At 40.7% G+C, this 22,150-nt stretch overlaps 1 protein-coding gene across 2 annotated transcripts in view; it reads left to right on the top strand.

The window, feature by feature from the left end:
- ADPRHL1 (ADP-ribosylhydrolase like 1) overlaps positions 1-22,150 on the top strand; it is a 51,237-nt gene that overhangs the window by 20,918 nt on the left and 8,169 nt on the right. Inside the window, exons 4-7 of one of the 2 annotated variants that reach the window (XM_037897222.2) lie at positions 1,570-1,710; positions 6,744-6,871; positions 11,080-11,212; positions 14,666-14,819. In XM_037897222.2, the coding sequence (XP_037753150.1) occupies positions 1,570-1,710; positions 6,744-6,871; positions 11,080-11,212; positions 14,666-14,819 (556 nt within the window). Of the gene's footprint in view, positions 1-1,569; positions 1,711-6,743; positions 6,872-11,079; positions 11,213-14,665; positions 15,590-22,150 lie in introns of those variants that run through there. The other variant, XM_007063833.3, reaches the window with a different exon arrangement.

The raw sequence follows: 22,150 nt of genomic DNA, 5'->3' as shown, positions 1-22,150 counted from the left end.
TTTCTGTTATGGGGTCTTACCCCATCAGATTATGTTAGCTGTAGATGTGAAGAGAGCAAATTGGATATCAAGATGTTTCCAAATCCACATGTTTTAGGAAGAAATCCAAATATGTCATTTGTTTGTGTTCTGAAGGTTCATTTTTATATTTCTGTGCCACTTAAACAGTAGTAGAGAAACACACAATGAACTATGACATGGAGCAGGTGTAATGGTTTCATTTGGAGATGTAACTTCGTAAAATACTCCTGACAGTTTTTACTCCTGACAATTCCTTGAAGACCAGCATTACTCTATCAGCAAACTTTTTCCCTACAGCACAGTTTCATATTTAATAAATCTAGTGCCACCAACAAAATATCAAATCAAATCACATATGAGGGCTTTATGATTGTATTCCTAACTTAATGCAACTAGTTGCATTCCGTACTGTTTTATTTGGATGTTTCATGTTGACCACGTCTTTAACAAACACACAATCCGCACCAGTGAGTGGCATGCTTCTTATTGCACCTTTGCTCTTTGACCATGCTCTCAGGAAAATGCATTCTCTGGGGAGAAGCAGAATTATGGCATAGTCTGACCACCTTTAGGTGCTAAAAAGATTGAATGGTCAAAATGGTGGGGATGTTCCTATAGGGAATAGGGCCCTGATCCAGCAAGACACTTAGGCCAGTGCTTAACTTTAAACATGTGAGCAGTACCATTGACTCATATGCTTGAAGTTAAGCACATGTTCCAGTGCTTTGCATTGGGGCTTTAGTGTCTACAATTACCGAGCTGGTTTCTTAGCTTTATTTTAAAGTTTGCACTCAGTATTTTTGGCTGTGTTTGAAATAAAGCTCAAAAATTTCACAAGTAGATATAAGAAAACAAGCAAGTAATTTTCTGACTCAGCCAACATTGCGAGGGTCTCTTAAAAGAAAATATTATCTTAAACACAGTGAAATTCCATGATCCGCAACCTGCAGATATACACCACAGACTACTTGCACAGCTTCCTATTGAGGGCAGTTAGATCCCAAAACAAAATAGGAAGAAACCTGAAGTACAGAACATAGCAGCATGCACAATGTCTATGAAGAAATGACTTAGTTACTCAGAGTAAAATGAGCAAGAAACAGTATTACATCTAAAATCGTAATCAGCCTGCAAGCTGAATGATTTTGTAAACAAAGTGATTTCGAGTATAACTGAATTACTTGGTCCATGTCAGTTGTTCCATGTGACTTGAGTTAAAAGATTTTTAAGTATCATATGAACACATGCTATTTATTTTGGATGTCTGCATTATTTGCTGTCATGTTGTACCACTGACACCAGAATCTCCCTGATATGTCAAATAAGTCGTCATCCAGTGAGCAGCATGCTTCAGCCAAGAGTCCTGACAGACCAAGTGTCAGCCTGTTAAACAGAAATGGTCAGATGGATTTGTTAAACCATCCTAAAGATATGACACCGCTAGTAATGATTTTACTGAGGCTACGCTAAAGGTGTCTTTATTATTACTATTACAGTAGAAATGTAGATCACACGTTAGTAATTATTAATATTATATGTTAATTCTAGGCTTTTTAGGGTCCTTTTGTACAGCTCTCTTTGTATCATATGCAATACAAGGAAAACCACTTGTGCAGTGGGGAAGGGAAATGATGAAGGTGGTCCCAATGGCTGAAGAGTATTGCAAAAAGACCATTCGACACATGGCAGGTAACACTCCTAAACTAAAACTATTTTTTTTAAAAAACCAATCACCTATAAAGACACCCATTAAACTTCACTGCTCAATTGCGCCACTTTTGTTAGTTCACATCATCTCCTGTGCTTACATGTTGTCTTTCCACATTGTCTGCACATTAGACTGCAAGCTGTTCAGGGTAGGGACCTTGTTTTCATATGGCTTGCAAGTTGCCTAGCACACTAATGGCACTATATAAATAGACAAACAATAATGATAATGCTAAACTGCACAGATTTATTTTGTAGGGAGTCTTCCGATGTCATTACAGGGTAGGAAGAATGTTGGTCAGCAAATCATTTGCAAAGCATGTATGCTGAGATTTAAGCTGTTTCAGCTGCATTCCATCAAATGGTACAGTAGAAGAGACCCAAGTGATCAGTACAACTTTTTCCATTAGAAATTCAATAGACACTCCTCATTTTGCCAGTGGAAGCCATAACGCAGTTGGAGATGCATATATTTAGAGTTAATTCATCCTTTGTCTGCATGTTCAAATCTGGCTGTTGCTATTCCGTGCAAACATTTGGGATATGTTCTGTTGTATTCATTGTTCAAAACAGCTGAGTGAAACAGGACTCCTGAGATAAATAATGTTAATGCATCTTATACATAACAGCTTTTTAGTGCCTGTTTGCCTAGGATCACCGTATTGTAGTATTGTTGTCCTAATGTGAACAAATGTTTATAGGAGCTTGTCTACAGGAGGACGCTTGGGAAAGTTAATTGTAAGTAGCTCAATGAGTGAATTTAAAGTGGATTAGCTAAACCAAATTAAATTCCTGTGTAGATGCTTTTGCTCAGAATTAAAGGGGTCCTTAATTTGATTTAACTTAATACACTTCCAAAGTCACTTTGATGTAAAAGTGTTACCTATGAAATGTTTTTTCCATCTGTTCTAAAAGGTTACAGGGGCCTGGGGAACGCTGTGGAATGATTAGACTACATATAAATCTTTACTTGGAGCGTCCAAGAACTAAGATTTATTTGCGAGATAAAGTTGCAGCTCAAAAAATTGTGGACAAACAAGAAGCTTTTCTGGAACACACTGAATTCTTTTACTGTAGCCTCTTCTGCTCTAAGATTGTTGTTGTTGTTTTTTTTTATAGACTAGACCTAACAGCAGCAGGTGCAGGATTAGTATATAGAGGTCTCTCTTTGACTGACCTTACAGAAGGGTCCTGTCACTCCACCAGGGTGAACCCACAGATGTGTAAAGATATGTGGGACTCCTGAAGAATGCATTGTATAATAATGGCATTGTGGAGCGTGGGGCTATTTTGGAAGGGGAAAAAAATCTCCCACCTCAGGCACGAGTCCCTTGGCTGCTGAGATGCACTGAAGAGAATTTCTGCTGAACAGAGCCCTACATTTTTAGAAAACCATTTCTGAGAAGTCTTTTTTTGTTTCAGTCACAAGACAATGAGACCCATTTAATCACAAAAGGTCTGTTGCTCTCACTAAGTTACACTTACTCTCATGTGTACTCCATTGACTTCAGTATGATACTCATGGCATGCAAGTGAGTACTCAACACCCGTAAGGGTTGAAAAATTGGGCCGAAAGACAGGAAGGATGGTTTTGTGGTTCAGGCCCAGGACTCTGGGAGGTCTGGGTTTAATTTCTGGCTTTGCTACAGATTTTCCATCGGACTAGGAAAATCACTTCACTTCTTTGTTCCTCACGTCTTCCATCTGTAAAATGGGGATAATAATACTTCCCTACCTTACAGCAGTGTTGCGGAGGGGCCAGGGGAGGAGAATCATTTATGTTTTTAGCACCAGGGTACTATGCTGATGAGTGCAACAGAAAAGCAGAGATAATTGCTAGGTCTTTTGAGTTTTTAGGCCAGTTTTAAAATCACATGATGACCAAATCAGTTGTGTGTGGTGGTTTATTTAAACCAGGACTATTTTTCTCTTAAAATACTCTCCTGTTTTTTAAGGCGTAGGTAGACATTTTCACTCTGCTTTTTCAAACATAGAATTTCTTTTAAGATACTAATCAACTGCTGCTTGGGCTTCCTGTAACAGAATGAAAGTACCTCATGGTATGTTCGGCATGACACCACCAGTGTCAGCAAATGCCACCAGGACCCTCTCTGTGTTGGACTCCTCCAGGTCCTGCACCTTGGCAAAATCCTGCCCTTTGCAGCAACCCTGGGTCCTGGTGTGGATGCAAGGGAACTCTATGGGCGGGTTGGATTCCCTCCTGCCCCCCAGCGATCTGTGGCAACTGCTGCAGCATCAGGAGTGCTGTAGTCTCTACTATCATTATACTTTCACCCCCTCTGCTGGGAAGTGCGGGGTGGGAGAGTTACCAGCATGTAGAAAATACCAGAGTATACAAAAACAGCTTTTGTTTTTTGATAGATGAAGATGAAGTGTTTTCAGGATATTAATCCCTAATGAGGAGCACTTGCTTAGCCTTTTTGGAAGAGGAAAAAAAGAAAAGAAAAAGAAACAACCAAATTGCTTCATTTAGAAAAGTGACTACTATGTGTGCACAGTTGCTAATTTTCTGTCAGGTCTGAGTGTTTGTGACACTCTCCTCAAGGAACCTAGAGCCGGAAGCCACTGTGTTACCCCTCTTGCCTCAGCAAGAGTGAGCTTTGCTGGAGATCAGATTGTGTGTCAGCTCCCTGGCACACGAGTCTCTCTTCCTCACCAGCAAACTCCTCAAGACTCTGCCAGTCTGAACCTTGCCTTGCAGGTAACAATCAGTGAACCCCAGTTCCCAACTTCCCCCCAAGACGTCTCTCTGCAGTGTCCAGTCCCTCTCACTGGACGCTTACAGAAATTACTAAGTTCGCTACCTCCAAAGAGACAGTGCACACACCAGCCTGTTAAGTTCACCAAGCACTCACTCTACTTCAAAATAACAGCCCTGAGATGGTTTATAGTAAAATTAAGAATACGTTTATAAATAAAGAACAGAGATTTAGGTGATACTAAGCAAGAGAAAAGGGAGGCAGGTGTGGTTGCAAACAAAACAAAATAAAACATGCTCTCTAGTGATTAAAATTTAATTTTAGCAGGTTATCTTTGCCTAACCAATTTTGTCATTTAAATCAGGTTACCAGCAACTCTAGCCCTCCAGGTCAGAGGACCCCACTTTCACAGAATCTTAGGGTGCTGTCCTCTTTGTTCCCTAAGTGATGGATAACTAGAATGTCTTTTTGTGTTCCTTTTATATTTCCCCAAAGTCCAATGTCTTTACCTCAAGAGCCAGGAAAAATTCCTAGGGGTGCAGACTTTGTTTCCCAATGTGCTCACTAGGCTGTTTTCCGCTAGTTAGCTGGGTGGCTTTGTTTATCTTACATGTAAATGTACTTTCATTGTCCTCTGGCTTACAAAGCTTGATCCAGACATGTAAAGCCACATTCCTTTGTCTAAGGCAGGCTTGCTTATCAACTCTCTCCACAACATATTTTAGGAACATATTTCCAGAGCATGTACTTATCTCTTTACACACCATTGGTACATACATCACACAGGGATATTCATGACCAGCATGTCATCAGTTTGTATATGATATCTTACTTGATACACTTTCGTAATACAATAACATCATATACAGTCATTTGATTCAGTTGCTTATTGGTTTGGGTTCCGACCCTCTGGTCTCCCCCTGGGAAATCTGTACCCTGATTGTCACCATGGTTGAAAGGGAAGGTATTAAAAAACAGAAGGTCAGACTTGGTTCGTATTTAATCTGGAGCAGCAGTGATGCTGAACACACCTGCAGTCATACTCCTATACTGAAGTGCCAACTTTCCAATGGCTTGTTTCATGGCTTTCTCCATCTCCCTGCTTTTTGAATTCTTAATTCTAGTCGTCTTTGCCTCCTATCCCTTTTTTCCACCTTTCCCCTCATGGTTGCAATCCTGCGAATAAATATGCATGTGCTTGACTTTACACATGAGTACAGTATGCCCCTTGATATCAATAAGACTTAATTGCATGTTTAAGTGTTTTAGTTAATAGGACTGGATTTAAGCACTTGCTTAAAAGGTAAGCAGACACTTAAGTGCTTTGCTGAATCAAGGACATCAGTAGTCCCATTGAAGATAATGAGCCTACTCATACGCAGAAAGTTAAGCATGTGTTTGCAGTTTTCAAGACTCACTGTGTTTTCTCACTGACCAGAGCAAAAAGTAGGTGATATATAAAGATGGGCTGAAGGTTTTCTCCTCCTGTTTTGTTTGTAGTGCAAGTTCTGGTCTTTGTTTACCCAGTTTTTCATGGAAGATTCTATGGATGACTGAAGAACTAGTAGGTTCATTACACTAGAGAAATCATACATATAAAATCTGAATAATTGAGATGGAAAGTGATTTATATTCAGGCTGTGTAAAAGATTTTGTATTTTGTTTGGTATCTTCAACACCTGTTTAATTCAAACATTTGGGAGAAAAGCTCTCTATTCCACACCTCTGAGTCCCCCAGCAAAACCAGGGAAGGTAAGCCTTGACAGTCCTCATATTTCTAAGGTAAAAAAGCACATTCCCACCTCCCACCCAATTATTTCGTTTTAAAGAAACTCAAACAAACAAAAATAAACGTTTTAGGTATTCGTGATTTGCTATAAAGGAACACCAGCAAACAAAGGCACAGACTAATTTTTCTCCCGTGTAATTCACATTTATCTTTTTTCTTTATAGTGTTTCAGAAGAAGGTTGCACTGTCTCAATGTCATATCATGTTGTATTTCTAGTTTGTTGGATGTTTTTAAGATAATTCTACAGTTCTTACCATTTTTAATTTTCTTTCTTTCTTTTCAAGTTAATTTTTCCTGCCTTTCTGTTACCTGTTCCACTGATATAATCAAATAGAACATGCAGTTTGATCCTGCTTGAGTGTGTGAATTGTTAAAGTTATATTCCTGTAGAATACAAAGTTTTACTGGGAAAACCCTGTTTTGTTCTTTCTTTAAAAGCTATTTAAATGCACCTGAAAGTCTTGTCAAGATGAAATATTACACCATTAGTTTGTTTTGCATTCAGAGTATCAGGAGCACTGGTTTTACTTTGAAGCCAAATGGCAGTTTTATTTGGAGGAGAGAGAAATCACTGAAGATAATCAGAATAAACCCGTCTTTCCTGATAATTATGATGCTGAGGAGAGAGAAAAGGTAAAAATCTGTAAATGTAACTTGAAGAAGAGCTCAGAAAATCTCATTACTAATAGACACATTTCCAGAGAGATAATCTGAGATGGTTGTTAAATGTCTTTTCTGCCCCATAGGATGGGGGTTCTTCTGAAAAGGTTTTTTGCTTATTTACTAACAAGAAAAATTATTCCATCTTTACTTAATATGTGAGTTAATACAAGAAATGGTTACAACTGAATCAGGAATAAGGTTCTAAGTGATAGTCATGGAATGGGAGTGAAACAGCATATACTGGCACTTTAAGGAAAAGAGGAATCAGGACGAAAGGGGAACAGAGTAGCCTGGACCCTGCTCTCCCATCCCTCAACATGATTTCTCTTTTCTTTAAAGACAGTATAAACCATTACAGGGAGAAATACAATAAGCAGGAAAGTCAAACTGGCCAGATGTTTAAACATCTAGAGAAGGGGTGAAATTGAGAAGTAAATTGCAATGAATCATGGCTATTAAAGATGGAAAAGACCTACTCAGAGATCTAGGCTGGAATTTTCAAGGGTCCCTAAAGGAAATGGGTGACCAGCTCTCATAGAAATTCCCATGGGAGTTTGGCACATAACTCTCTCAAGGCTCTTTGAAAATCCCCATCCTAGTCCATTCCCTGATCAATACAGAGTCGATTCCTACACTGGTTTTGTCCAGTCTTGTTTTAAGTATCTCAAGAGATGGTGTTTCATCACTTCCCAGGGTACTTTATTTTGTAGTCTACACTGTTTTTAATTTAATCCCATTACTTTTAGTTATTGCTTCTTGAACCAAGCTAAATAAATTCCTCTTCTTCCTTGGTGTTTATGACTTTCCAGTATTTGAAGATAGTTCTCATGTTTCCAATTTACTTAGCAGCCTGGCAATAAATATGAAATTCTTTTCAACTTTCCCCATATATCAGTTCTTCCAGTCCCCTTCCAGTTCCAGAGCATAGTTCTGTTCTGAAAAGTGACTAACATGGGGTGCTCTGTAAACTTTTCCATGCTCTGAAATATGATAGAGGGCACCCATGGATGATAATGAAATACCAATAGTAGATAATAAGACGGCACCTGCTCACTTAACAGCTCTGTTCCCTGTGTGTATTCAGTCATATTTTCTTACTTTAGTGACAATAAGTTTTTACTAATTTTTCCTCCTACTAGTGTAAATACTACTATATGGGAGGCTGAGCTGAATAACATTCCTCCTCATTCATTATCAACAGAATAGTTGACTAAATTCCAGTTACAAGGACAGGAGTACTTGTGGCACCTTAGAGACTAACAAATTTATTTGAGCATAAACTTTCGTGGGCTACAGCTCACTTCATCGGATGCATAGAATGGAACATAGAGTAAGAAGATATATATAGACATACAGAGAACATGAAAAAGTGGAGTAAGAGGCTAATTAATTATGAGCTATTATCAGCAGGAGAAAAAAACTTTTGTAGTGATAATCAAGATGGCCCATTTAGACAGTTGACAAGACCAAATTCTACTTACACCTGTGTGACCACTTTGGCAGGTTGAGCTTTTGTTATTGATGATGCACAGGAAGGAAAGACCCTTGCTTGACTTGCAGCGCCTTGGCTGTCTGCAGGACTGACAGTTGGAAACTACATCTTTTTACTTGTAAACTGAGCACATTGGATCTGCATTCCCTGAGTGGGAAATACATGGAACCCCCACTGTGCCACTTTCACAGCCTCTTTTCAAAGTAGAACTGCACTTTGATCCTCTTTAGTGCTTTTCCCTGCATTCCTTTCAGCTTGTCAGTTGCGCGTGGAACTCCTTCTGTATTGCAACAATAAAGAGAAATGTCCGGGGCTAAATTTTCAAACAGGTCTCTAAAATTATGTGTGCATCTCCAGTCCATGCAAAGCCCCCATTTAAGCATGCGCACAAAAACTGCAGAAGCTTTTAATATTAGGCAGACATAGCCAGATTTTATTTATTGGAATATATTTGAAAAGACCATTTTTATTTGTAAAAATAAATACTCTTCAGATTAACAAGGAATATACAGTAGTTTCTATAAAATTGGCTGCCACGTCTAGATACCCAGAAATTTGGGGCAATGAAAGATAAGTTAACTCTGCCTGACTGTATGGACAAGAAGCAGGCAGTGGGCACAGTCAGAACAAATCATCTTGCAGTAAATATGAGTTTGATTCTTCAACTGTGTGTTAAGTAAACTGCACAAATAGACAGACACTGCAGCTCACTCTCATTTTAAGACTTGATTCTTCAATAATCGCTCTCAAGCTATGGACTCAAATGTTGGAAGCAATGTGTGATAAAGACCCAAAATGAGGGCGACTGAAAAAGCGTTCATACAAGAAGCTTAAAATGTTGGAGTTTCATTCCTTGAGTGTCAATAACTTTCTATAGCCTGAGTTTCAAGATTCTTTATTTCTGAGATAAACAATTTTCAACAAAGCTCGGAGACACCAAATCTGGAGGTATCGTCAGCAGTAAAATGAGTGACAACTCTCAAAGTAAAGGATACTTGAGACATATGTCTGCAGCCCTGATCCAGAATAGCACTGATGCAAGTAATCCCAATGGGACTTTATGTGTAAATCAATGCTACTTCACATGAATAAGGGATGCAGAACTAAGGCCTTACAGTCTACTTGTGTAAGATGACAGCAGAAGCAGCTAGGCACTGCCTATTGTTTGCAAACATGAAAGTAAGGAGAAAGTGATGCTACAGTCTAGCTGGATACCCCTCCCACTTTGGCATATGTGGGGGTGCACAATATAAATATATAAAGCTTAAGTGAAAGTTATTTTCATAGCATACAAACAGAGAAGTGAGATAAAATGTATAATAGTCCTGCTGGAAGGCTGCAATGTGACACTACTTTATTTCTCAGAACACACAAGAACTCCAAAACAGAGAGAAACAAAACTGGCTGCTCCCTAAGCAAAGAGGTACAGCTCATCTCACCTTACTCTAGCTGGCGGTTTGCACACTGACTCTGCTGAATGCTCCCACACTTTGCTACAGAGCCCACTAGTCTGCACATGGGACTAGAGACAGACAGAGAAATACACACACACGGCTCTTAACATGACAGCTTGCAGTTCCAACACAGTCCTCAGTAAACCATAAAGGGAATAGACTGAAACGCAAGGAAAGGCCTCATGTGTCAAGAAGCTCAAGGCCAAATTCAGCCCTAGTTGAAGGAGGTACAACTCAAATTGCTATATTGTAGTTTATATGTTAAGGGGTTAAAAAACAGGCTTGCAGGCCAATCTTTAATCAAAATAATGTTTTTGCTTTAAGCATAACACATGCACTTTGGGTGTGGTTTGGAAATTGGGGCAGGTAAAAAAGGTAAAGTCTGGATGTACCTATTTTTACCTATTTTAGGGTCTGTTTGATGGGCCAGTGCACAATGCCCAGGGTTTTTGTTGCTGAGGAAGTATTCTGCCTCTTGTATTTGAAGATCATTTTCACTATTGTTGTTCAGAGCAGTCTTTGAGAGGAAGGGAAGCCTGGCAGGACAAGGTGAGAAAGAATGATTTGAAATAAAATATCTAGAAGTGGAGACATTTGAACAAATGTGGAAGAGGACACAGTAAAGACATATTTAAAACTGGGCAGGACAAAACATTTGAGAATATGTGGTTGGGGGAATGGAGAACAATTCCTCATTGTCTGAGAGGAGACCAAGACAACCTAATAAGTCTTTTCCACCTCTAATTTCTATGAGTGTGAACTTTTAAGATGTGAAATGAGACTCTGACTTGATGAGCTTCTTGAAATTCCTGGCTCACTTGAATCCTAGAGACCTTTGCTCCTGATCCAGCCTGCAGAGTAGTTACAAGTATTTTGTTTCCTTCTGGCCTACATGACTGTTGGCATTAAAGCCTCTGTCTGTCCCTGAGAGTCAGAGCTGCTTCTGGGGGGACTATTCAGCAGAGGAACCAGGGAATTTGTCAGTGTTAGGAGGCTTTGAAAAAATATCAACTCAAATTAATATTGTGGTTGCATTTGTAAATGGGAAAATCAGAGATGCTCCTCCGTTGCTCCATACGAAATGTCACAAATACATAGAAGTGAGCTTGCCCTGAATGCAGATCCTTATCAACCATCTCAGGGTATAAGTGTCTAACAGTATATCACTCTGCATGTGAAAAGTGGTGAGCACTTGCAACACTTTGCGACCAACTCGACAGCTATTCTTTTAGACTTACAGGAGGTGGAGTTCTGAAGGCCGGGGTGGAAGAAGAGGCCATGATGCTCCCATGATTGCATATGATGCTCTTTTAGGATGTGGTGGTGACTGGACAGAACTTTGCAACCGAGCAATGTTCCACGGGGGTGAGTAATCCTGTTGTTCCTTTATAATATCGAGTGTTTGAATCCCCTAGAGTTTAAATGGCAAAATGGTCATTATTGTATGAGATGCAACCTTTAAGTCACAAATTTCACTCCTGTTGAAAAAGACATCTCAGCAGTAAAGCTCCTGACTAAGTCAAATCTGCCATATTGCCTATTATTGATTCCTTATCAATGTCACATGATCAGTGTTGTTATTATGTCAATAGCACCTGCCATTCAGGACTCGGAAAGTGCTTTACAAACATTAGTGAATTAAGCCTCACAACATGCTTGTGAAGTAAATTAAGGATATCCATGTATACGGTTCACTTTACGACCACTTATATACAGCAACCTCTGTCTGGGATGGCTGCTATAGAACCACACACAGGAAAACAACACAAGGGCATAAGATGGGGGAGGAAAAAGAATACTGAATGCAATTAAAACTGCAGGGAGTTTTCAGGCAGGTAGTATGTAATTACTTAAGCAGTAGTTTGTCTGGGACACTGGTTTAACATCCTTACTCTTATAAAAAACACCATGTATTCTTTAAGGGACACAAGTGGTTAATATCTTTGTGTTGCAACTCATGCCAAAGATAGCTCCTTCAACATCACTGTGCCCTGCCCCCTACCCTCATGCTGAATCACCAACACTGCAGATTCACCCAGCAGGATGCCATCAACAATCAACCTAGGCATTCCATGGAGACCCTCTGTCTGCACTGCTGACCCAACCCACCCCGACTTAGCTTTGGGAGAGTTAATGGGATCTCAACACAAGATACCATGGATACATACACACAGCCATTATGTGATTTTAAATGATTAATTACAGTAATAAGATACTTTCCCTGCCCTAAAGATCTTGCAATCTAATGGTTTCCTCTGTAGCTACTCTTCCTTTCTAGCACTGGGTTAACCGCAATGGTTTGTTGCACCCTGAGAGCCATTTAAGAGAAGGAGGATGTTTTGTTGCGGAAGCTTCCTCCCAAAAAGAAAAGAGCAGTAAGTCAGGGACTTCGGGGTTGGAGGACCTGGCTTTTCTCTGTCCCCTGGCTCCTCCCCAGCCAATGGCTCTCTTATTTGATCAGATGAGCAGCTGATATCATTGCTTTTTATTTGCGTTAACCACATTCTCTTTCTCTGAAACAATATCAAATATATTGTTTTCATTGGATTAACTATTACCTTTTAAATGTAAAGATTGTTGCTTTCACCATTTAATAATAATTGTAAAATGTGCTGATCCTGTATTTGTGAGGCAGCGCATTAGCTAGATGCCCCACGAAAAGTCCCTTCTAATCGAAATGATGCAATGTGCTGCCCTTTAAGCAGCTGGACAGCATTGCTGCTTACTGAATTGACTTTTGTCCATTTGGCAAATGGACTTGTTGCCCTCCCAGCATGATTCTAATGGCACACAGGTTTCCTTGCTTGTGAACCAACGTAATCAGTGAGGTAGAGGTAGCAGTAGCAGAGGGAGCACGGGCAGAAAATACTAGGTTTTTTGTACACTCTCTACAGCAGCAGGAGACAGTACTGTTAGCTTGTTGCCTGCTGGAGACTCCCCTGTGGAGGGGGTATCCATAGCAAGGGAGCAACAGGTTTCCAATCCCTTTGTGCCACTTAGCACACAAAGCAAGGCAGGGATTCTGCCCCATGACATCTGCACTAAATGGAATATTGGGGCCAACCCAAGTGTTCATTTGGTGTCACAATGAATGTGTCAGTACATATTAAACTCATGGTTAAGGCTGGTCTTCACTGCAGCTGTTAGTGTGAGTTAGTACACACGCGTTACTCCACGTGAGCTAGCCTAGCTCAGTGAGAGCAGCTACACTGCGAAACAACATTTGAGCCACGCAGCATGGTTTGATTAGCAGAGTGACTGATTTAACAGCTGATGAGTAGTTGTCATTTAAGCTGCAGCATACCCACTGCATTATTAGCTCAAGGGTCAGCAGCACTGAAGCTTCAACCCATGCCCCCGGAGGGGGTGAGCTAGCTGGAGTTTAAAGCACCACTTAACTTAATCTAGAGATTTGTGTGTGTGGATGGAAGTTGGGGTAGGGGCAAAACTTGAATTATAGCTAGTGCTACCACAGCAGTGAAGACAAGCTCTTACTCTTTTTGCCAATAGGCAAGAGACACATAAGCAACAGGGAGCAGCATGGCCTACCTGCTTTTGTAAACTTTCTTGCAGCGGTCTGCCGACCAGCCCTGAAGAAGAAGAGAAGAGCTCTTCCTTCTCAGACACAGCATTATTACTCCTGAGGGAATTCTGCACCACTGCGCATGCACAGAATTCATGGCCCCCGCAAATTTCTTTGCTTCCCTGTAGAAAAATTATTTCTGATGGGGAAGCAAAGGGAAGGCACAAGAGCAGTCACGTGCCCCTCCCCGGCAGTGCAGACAGGTCAGTTTGGCCTCCCGGAGCTTCGGGTAGAGATGTAAATCACCACTGGGGGGCTGGGCAGTCTGGGCAGTGTGTATGAGAGAGAGAGAGACACTCTATCCCTTTCACTCACTATTGCAGCATGCTTGGCATGGAGGGGCAGGGCTTTGGCGTGTTTCTGAGGAGGTAGTCATGGGGCAGGCTCTATCCCGTCAGGCAGAGCAGAATGTAGCAACCTGCCTGCTTAATGAATTGTTCCGATTGTTCTTAGTGAATTCCCGCAAGAGTGTAAGACAGGTGTAAAAATGTTAAGGCTCCTTTACATTGCCAGAGTGGTGTAAAGGATCCTTACTGTAAAGGACAGTGTGGCCTTATAAATGCTTATGGTGTTTTAGAGAGTAGAACTGATCTAAATTTTTAAAATTTCCTAGCAAAATGTGCTCCATGAACTGATTGCTACTGACCTTTCTGGAGATGGTCAGTAGCCAATATAAATTGTGAGTTTGAATACCCAGCCCTTGCTTGCTCTTCCGTTGCCTATGATGTAACACTGAGCATATGGCTGCATATATTTGTTGACTAATAACTAGAAGTAAAGGGTCAATACTCGCTACATTACTATTAGACAGAGGGGGTTTGGGGATTTCCTCCAATGCTCCCTACTCCCGAACTCCGTCCCTTGTATTGTAGTTTAAATAAATTACCAAAATAATTGAAACCAGCCTGATTATTTTGCATTATTTTAACAAATAAAATATGCAGAATTTTAAAATATTATGTGCAGAATTTTTAACTTTTTGGGGCAGAATTTCCCCAGGAGTACATTATGCAGTCTGACCCATTACTGCTGGCAAAGGTAGAGGCTTGAAATTCCAGTTGGTTGGTGAACTCCCTAGAGCTACCATTCTGAGAGTCTCTTTGGCACACCACATATAAGTAAAAATCTCTCCTGCAGTGGCTTAAAGCTTCCTTCTCTGTGTAGTGATATATCTGCAAAGGAGAGTGCATTTTTCACAACAACAGAACTGCACACGGTTGTGTTTAATTTTACAGGTGAGAGCGCAGCCACTGGATCTATTGCCGGCTGCTTGTATGGATTGCTTTACGGCCTGAACAAGGTTCCCAAAGGCTTGTACCAGGATCTTGAACAGAGGGAGAGGCTAGAATACTTGGGCGAGTCTCTTTACCGACGATCCACAGAGGAAAAGTAAAGCAGTTTCTGCCATTTTTCTCTTTCTATAAAGACTCTGTCAAACACTGTAGATAACTGACTAATTATAATAACGCTGTTCTAGGCTGGTGAGGGTTAGTTCTAAAAGGCTATGTGGAATGTGTGTAAGTGCAGTTAGCTGAGTCATTCAAGAGTAACTGGACACCGTAAATGTTCAGTTTTTCATAGATACAGGGATTTTTGAGTATCGAACTTGCTCTTAAAGTACAATCCAGGTCAGTGAGATTATTTTAAATAAAAAATATATAAATAACTAAAACCCTCTTATTATCAAAATTCTGCCTACCTTACTAATGCCACCCCTAAAAAGCTATCACCAGTAGTCTCTTGCACACATATATAATTAATTTTCAAAACGAATGCTTTTCTTCTGAACTAATAGTATGATCCTTTTGTGAGGATGTTCCATTCCCTGTAGATTTTAAACTTTTAACAATTCTTCCACCTCCCTCTTTCCTCCGCCTCACATCTAATGCCTCTGTAATATTTGCAACTCTACTGTGTCACAGATTATTCATTAATGAAATGTTAACCCTTTGTCAGCACTATGGTGTATATGTATTGTTATGTGAGAAGCTTCCAGAAAGGAAAGGCCAACACTAGCAACACTTCCAAGGTACAGCAAAGCATCATTGTGTTTAACATTTCTGCATTAGTATGTTTTTTTTTTCACTCTAGACTCTTCAAAACTCTTTTAAAAAGTCAACTGGCTGAAATATTTGTAAATAAATTAATCTTATGCTCTTCATAAGCATCATTTCTTCATTTTTAGATCGTACTTATATGTTGCTGTATCAGTATCAGAATTTTTGTCTGAGGCCATTAAAGAGCTGTAGTACGTCACCAGCCAGGCTATAATGTGTTTCGTGTGACTGAGATTTCTCTCACAAAGAGGCCTGGAGACAAAACAGTTACTTTGGCTTTTAAAACAGAAAACCAACTAACTATATGGCCAGGTTAAAAATTAGTATCTGATGTGAATAAAACTAATAGTAGAACTTACTGAATCATATTCTGATCTGTAATACTGGCATAAATCTGGAATAACTTCCATTAGTGGAATTATACCAGTATTAATTCTGGAGTAACTGAGAGCAGAATCTAGCCCCATGTGATTAATTCCATGTTTTAGCACAAAGATTCTTAAACTGTGGTCCACAGAGAACATTCTAATGGTCCGCAGAGAGCTGACTGGTCACATGGTCCTGTTTTCGCCTCTCTATTTCCACCTGCTGACTTGCATTTAAAAAGGCAGCTAAAAATACATAAATACTTTCCTATTGCTTTTCCATATAAGCAATTGCCATTGGGATGTTATATGATAGAAAGGGGAGCAGGTGATCCATGTCGCTGTGGTTAGTAGGGGAGATGGGCCACACACCAATCTTTTTATTAAAATGTGGGATACACAAAGAACAATGTTGAGTTCTTGTTTTAGCATGCTCTCTCTTTGCATCTTTGCTATCTGCTGCTTTCTCATTTTGAGCATATGTTAAAGTTTAAACAAAGAAGGATATTTGTTTGTAACTTATGACTTTATATAAGAAAACATCAAGACTTTCTGAAAACATTCTTTCTAGTTTATGATGCCTCTAACATTTCCCATAATAAATTCAGCAATTAAGAAGAGAGAAGAATGTAGCTCTCATAAGGTATGATTTTCTTTTGTACATCTAACTTTTCCTTTACCCAGGAAAAAATCTCCAGCGGAAAAGAAATCATCATTCCACAAAGACAGCATGCCTCATCATTAGACTTTGAAAGGTCATAACCATAAACATATGGTTACTGTGTTTTTAAAGTTAACAATTGTCCATATTGTTCTTCTAGAATGTATCACAGCTATCCCGTTATTCATCTTACCTGACATTCATGATGGAGAAGGACCCAAACTTAATTTCACGGACAGAAAAGCGAATCTAATTTTGCAAAGATGGTTCAGATAGACAGAAGCTATAAAGTTGGCGAATGCTAGCAAAGCATTGTTTCCATAGTTATAGGGGAAAATAGGCCATTGACCACCACTTTATTAAAGACGTAACAAGGTTTAAATATCAGCGTTAATAAGAGTAACCACTACCGCAAAGGAACACAGTTGTTGCCTTTCCTTACTGTTGGCTATTCCTTGAACCAAATTACATGCAAAGCCGGGTGACCTCAAAATACTACGTGTGGTCCCAAGACTAAAACAACCTTTTTGCTCCCCTGTCATGGCCGTCTGACTCAAGCCAAGATTCAACTAACAATAAGTTAGAGCTGCTGATAGTCAACTCCTGGACACTTCTATAAGTGGGTTTATCTTGTGGTACAGACTAACCTTCATTTCCCAGTAACCAAACACCAACTACCTTTCCCAACAAACTTTGAACCAGTGTTACTGTTGAGCCCTCTCTTCACTCAATGTATTAAAACTTGCTAACACTAAGAAAAAGGTGCTGAAACAAGAGCCAACTCACTGAGTACTCAGGACCAGACAATAACTTAACATTACCCTATGTAGAGAAAAGAAAATACAACCGGCTAGTGCAAATAGGATGCAAATATCCTAATTTATCAGAACTTAAACCACATGTAGCAGTTACAAGCCATATGGCCAGGCCTGTCTGTCTGAACATTGCTGTGTGAGCAGGCAGGAAACGCTTTCTAAGAGGGGCAAGTGGGCATGAGAAGCAGCATAGCTCCTGCCAGGTGTTCTCTCTCCCCTACCTATAGCCGCCTTCAGCCAGGCAGTGGGAGCTTTATGTGGGTCAATGGGGTGACCAGTCATGCGGCTCATAGTGAAACAGCTTGTTTTGATTGGCTGCCCAGGCTGGAGGTGTTGTAGTCCTCGCTTGATGACCCTGGCAAGAATGGCTGGGGCTGCCTACTGTGTAGTGGGGGGAAGAATGGAACAGAGTAGTGGGAAATACGTGTTTGCTTGCCTTCTTTAGTTGAGATGACAGTTTCACACTGTCTCATGCAGCATTACTTGGCCTCTTAAAAGCTGAGTGCCTCTTCGAGACAATGAAACCATTTGTACCCCTGCAGTCCTGCCATGTCAGCAAGGTGGCATGGGGGAAACATGCACTGCCCCTGTTCTGCACTCCCTGCTCAGCTAGTCCTCTCTGAGACACATTGAAACAATAATGCCTAAACGGAAACCTAAGTAGTTGAGGGCCAAGCGTTCGTTTTGTTTCTTTTTACAAAAGGTTTTTACAAAATCTACAGTGAATATTTCATAAAAGTTCTGATGTTGTTGTTAATAACCCCTGGACACACTGTTGTTGTTGTTGTTCACACAAGCCTTCCCTTGCAGCGCTGGCAAACCATGGTTCCCCCAGTGCATGCCAGCCAAGGAGACTGGGCTTAGTGTGGGTTGAAGAGCACTAAGAAGGGCAACGCCCAGCACCCACCTACTGATGGTAAAAAGGAGAGCTCCCCAAGCCTCTAAAGTGTATGTTTGCTGGAAACTACCCTCCCTCGGCAGGACCCCATAGGCACTACTGCTGGTCTAGGGCTCCAGAAACCCCCACAATCCCAGCACAGAGGCGAGAAGGGGCCAGGCTCCAGGGGTTGTTCAGAGGGTTAGTAAACGCATTTGTATGAGCTCCCTCTCCCCGCCCTACCTCCAGCAGCTCTTCCTGCTCAGGTGCTGAACACATCTCCTCTGCCCCACAGGCATAGGGTCTGACTGTCCTCAGGTCTGTGACATGACAGTGTCTGCTATAAAGGCTTTTACTGGGCTAACCCAGTCACTGGGATTAGATTGCATTTCAGCCTGCTAGTGTATCAGGCTTTTGGCACTCACATAGTACAGTGATGAGTGCCACAGAAGTGCCTGTGAATACATAAGAGAGACAAGGTGGGGGAGGTAATATCTGTTACTGGACCAGCTTCTGTTGGTGAAAGAGAAAAGCTTTCGAGTTTACACAGAGCTCTTCTTCAGGTCTGGGAAAGGTAATCAGTGTGTCACAGCTAACGACAAGGTGGAACAGATAGTTAAGCATAAGGAGTTAACTCATGTTGCAAGAAACCTTACAGACAACTATATACAAGAAACCCTCACATCAGCACACTTACCAGCACAGATCCAGCAACCACCCCAATCACACCAAGAAATCTGGTAGCCACAGCCAGGCACTCAAATACCACAGAATATGCTCTGAGGAGAAAGTCCACGATATACACTTTAACAAACGTAAAACCACCTTCACCAAATAAGGACACTCCACCAGAGAACTAGATTGCATCATGGAATGGGTCATCCTAATTTCCCGAGAGAACCTGCTTCAATACAGAAAAAAAGTCCACTGACCACACACCCCTAGTTGTCACCTATCACCCCACGCTGGAAGCCATATGAGGTAACATCAAACAATTACAACCCAAACTTGATAGGGACCACACCTTGAGAAAAATCTTTACCAAACCTCTTTTCTGGCCTTCAAACAACCCCCCAGCTTTGCCAAACTCATCATCAGAAACAAGCTCCCCACAGACCAGGACACATCAACTCAATGCAGCACCACACCCTGCCAGAACAGATGCAAAACCTGCAGCCATATTTCCACTGCTACAATGTTCAATATCCCTCACAGGACCCCTTTCAAGATCCATGGGTACGAGAAGCACCTATGGCAACATGTGGTATACCTCATCTAGTGCATCAAATGCCCTAGCAATCACTATAGGGGTGAAACAAGACAATCACTACACTCTCAAATGAACTCATACAGAAATTTATAAAAGGCAAAAACATCACCCAGGAGTGAACGCTTGTCCCAAAATAATAGCGCCATATGTGACCTCTCAGTCTACGTCCTCAAAGGAAACTGGCACAATACCTTCAAGAGGCGAGCCTGGGAGCTTAAATTCATAACTCTGATACACACCAGAAATCATGGATACAATAGAGATAGTAGTGTATGGCTTGTACCAGAGGGGTAGCTGTGTTAGTCTGTATCCACAAAAACAACAAGGAGTGTGATGGCAACTTAAAGACTAACAGATTTATTTGGGCATAAGCTTTCATGGGTAAAAAACCCCCACTTCTTCAGATGCATGGAGTGAAAATTACAGATACAGGCATAAATAATATACTGACCCATGAAGTATATATCTTATTAGGACACTCTGTAAACTACTAACTCACCTTTGTCCTGTGACTGCAGAGGTGTTAATTGCCCACTTCATTTTGAATGGTTTCTTGCAATGTGTTAACTCCTTATGCTTAGCAGTCTGTTTCACCTTGTATTTAGCTGCAACATTCTGAGTACCTTTCCCAGACCTGAAGAAGAGCTCTGTGTAGCTCGAAAGCTCACCAACACAAATTGGTCCAATAAAAACTACTACTTCACCCACCTTGTGTCTTTCATGTCCTGGGACCAACATAGCACCAACTATAACACCACTGCAAACAACTATGCATAAATAAGTAAATTGCCTGCTCGCCTCTTGAAAATATATTATTGCTGAGTGGGTGGGGTGAAGGGAGTTCATTTAAAATAAGAAACGAACAAGATCTTTTGAAACTGGTCTTAGAGCACCTAGACATACATGTGATCAACCCATTCTGACATTTAAAATCATGTAGTTAGGATAAAAATATCCAGAAAACAGCTTATCTAGATCTCCTAAGGCGGATGGCAGCATACTTTTTAAAAATGGCTTTTGGGGGGAGGGAAGAGAAGCCAGATACAGTAGAACCTCAGAGTTACAACTACCAGAGACACGAACTGACCAGTCAACCACACACCTCATTTGGAACCGGAAGCATGCAATCAGGCAGCAGCAGACACACACACACAACACAGTACAGTACTGTGTTAAACATAAACTACTACAAAAATAAATAAAGGGAAAGCAGCATTTTTCTTCAGCATAGTAAAGCTGTATTAAGTCAATGTTCAGTTGTAAACTTTTGAAAGAACAACCAGGGCGTTTTGTTCAGAGTTATGAACGACCTCCATTCCTGAGGGGTTTGTAACTCTGACGTTCTGTATGCATTAGTGCTGCCATGGGGGAGTTCCAGGTTCAGTTCCAGAATGCTATTACCTCATTCCCTGGCCTAGCTCATAGCCTGGGGTAGTGCCTTCCACTTCTCAACAGAGAACCCTCTGACTGTTTATGAAATGGTGTTAACAGCCTCCCACTATGCACAACAGCCCTAAGGGACCATTCTGCCCAGTTCCTCTCAGCTGTAATGACAGGTGGTTATAGTCCAAGGTGTGAAGGACAGTAGTTGGTATAATATTAGGGATGAAATCTTGACCCCCATTGGAATCAAGGTCAAAACTCCCATTCAATGTGGTCAAGATTTCCCTGCAGGACTTCATGCAGTAGACGCTCCCTTAGGAAATGTATTGGGGGGGTTTAATGCTGTGACAAAAGTATCAGCATTCCCCCATGTCCCCACACACCTGTGTTTATTTTAGAGAAATAACTTCATATCGCAAACCCAGGATTTATATTTCATGGTACATGGTCATCCAAGAGAGCAGACTTTTTCACAAATGCATTGTAATGCTTGTTTGTGGGTGAGATCATCTTGGAAAAACTTCAGCTGCCCTGAATAGGTAGAGTAGCTCTTGTTCATCTTCTGTTACTAGCTGATGACTATAGACCAGACATTCTGACATAGGACATACACAACATTATTTTGTGTACCTATAAAACAGTGTAATATTTCTGAAAATGCACCCTAATGAAAACACCCTAAAATACATCCTATTGATTTGACTTCTGGGTAAACCCTCAATAGAGTTCACTACTGTTTCTTTTACCACCTAATGATCATTGTGTCGTAGTCCTCAACTGATTGATTAATGCTATTTTAACAAACTCCAAACCAATAACAAGAGGGTCTGATTCTGTTCCGATTGCAGTCAATTGGGTTTTTGCTTTTGATGCTAGTGGAAGCCAGGTTAGCCCATACTTTATTGTATGTTTATGGGAATGTCCACAGTATGGTAGGCACTTTTTAGAGAGAATAAGGAACAGCCCCTACCCTGGCAAGCTTGCAGTCAGAGGTCAGATAGACAGAAAAATAGGGCAGTGCTAGAGCAAGTTTTTCTTGAGTTTTTCTTTTTTTTCTTAAGTCTCACAAAAAAAATTCAAATTAAACTGGTAACAATCAGCTCAAATGTCATGATAACAGAGTTTTCAAAATTATAAATCCATCAGAACTCTTGACTGACATACATTGAACATTTGGCTTTCTCTGCCCATTGCAATCCAAAAAAATATCCTTTTAAAAGAGTGACTTTACTTAATCTCCTCCTGCCTTAAATGCCCTTCTCCATAATAGGAGGGGGAACTGCAATCCAATG

Source organism: Chelonia mydas, chromosome 1, assembly GCF_015237465.2.
Source record: "Chelonia mydas isolate rCheMyd1 chromosome 1, rCheMyd1.pri.v2, whole genome shotgun sequence".
Lineage (NCBI taxonomy): Eukaryota > Metazoa > Chordata > Testudines > Cheloniidae > Chelonia > Chelonia mydas.
The sequence above is the reverse complement of the archived record's forward strand: the minus strand, read 5'-3'. Positions and strand labels throughout refer to the sequence as shown.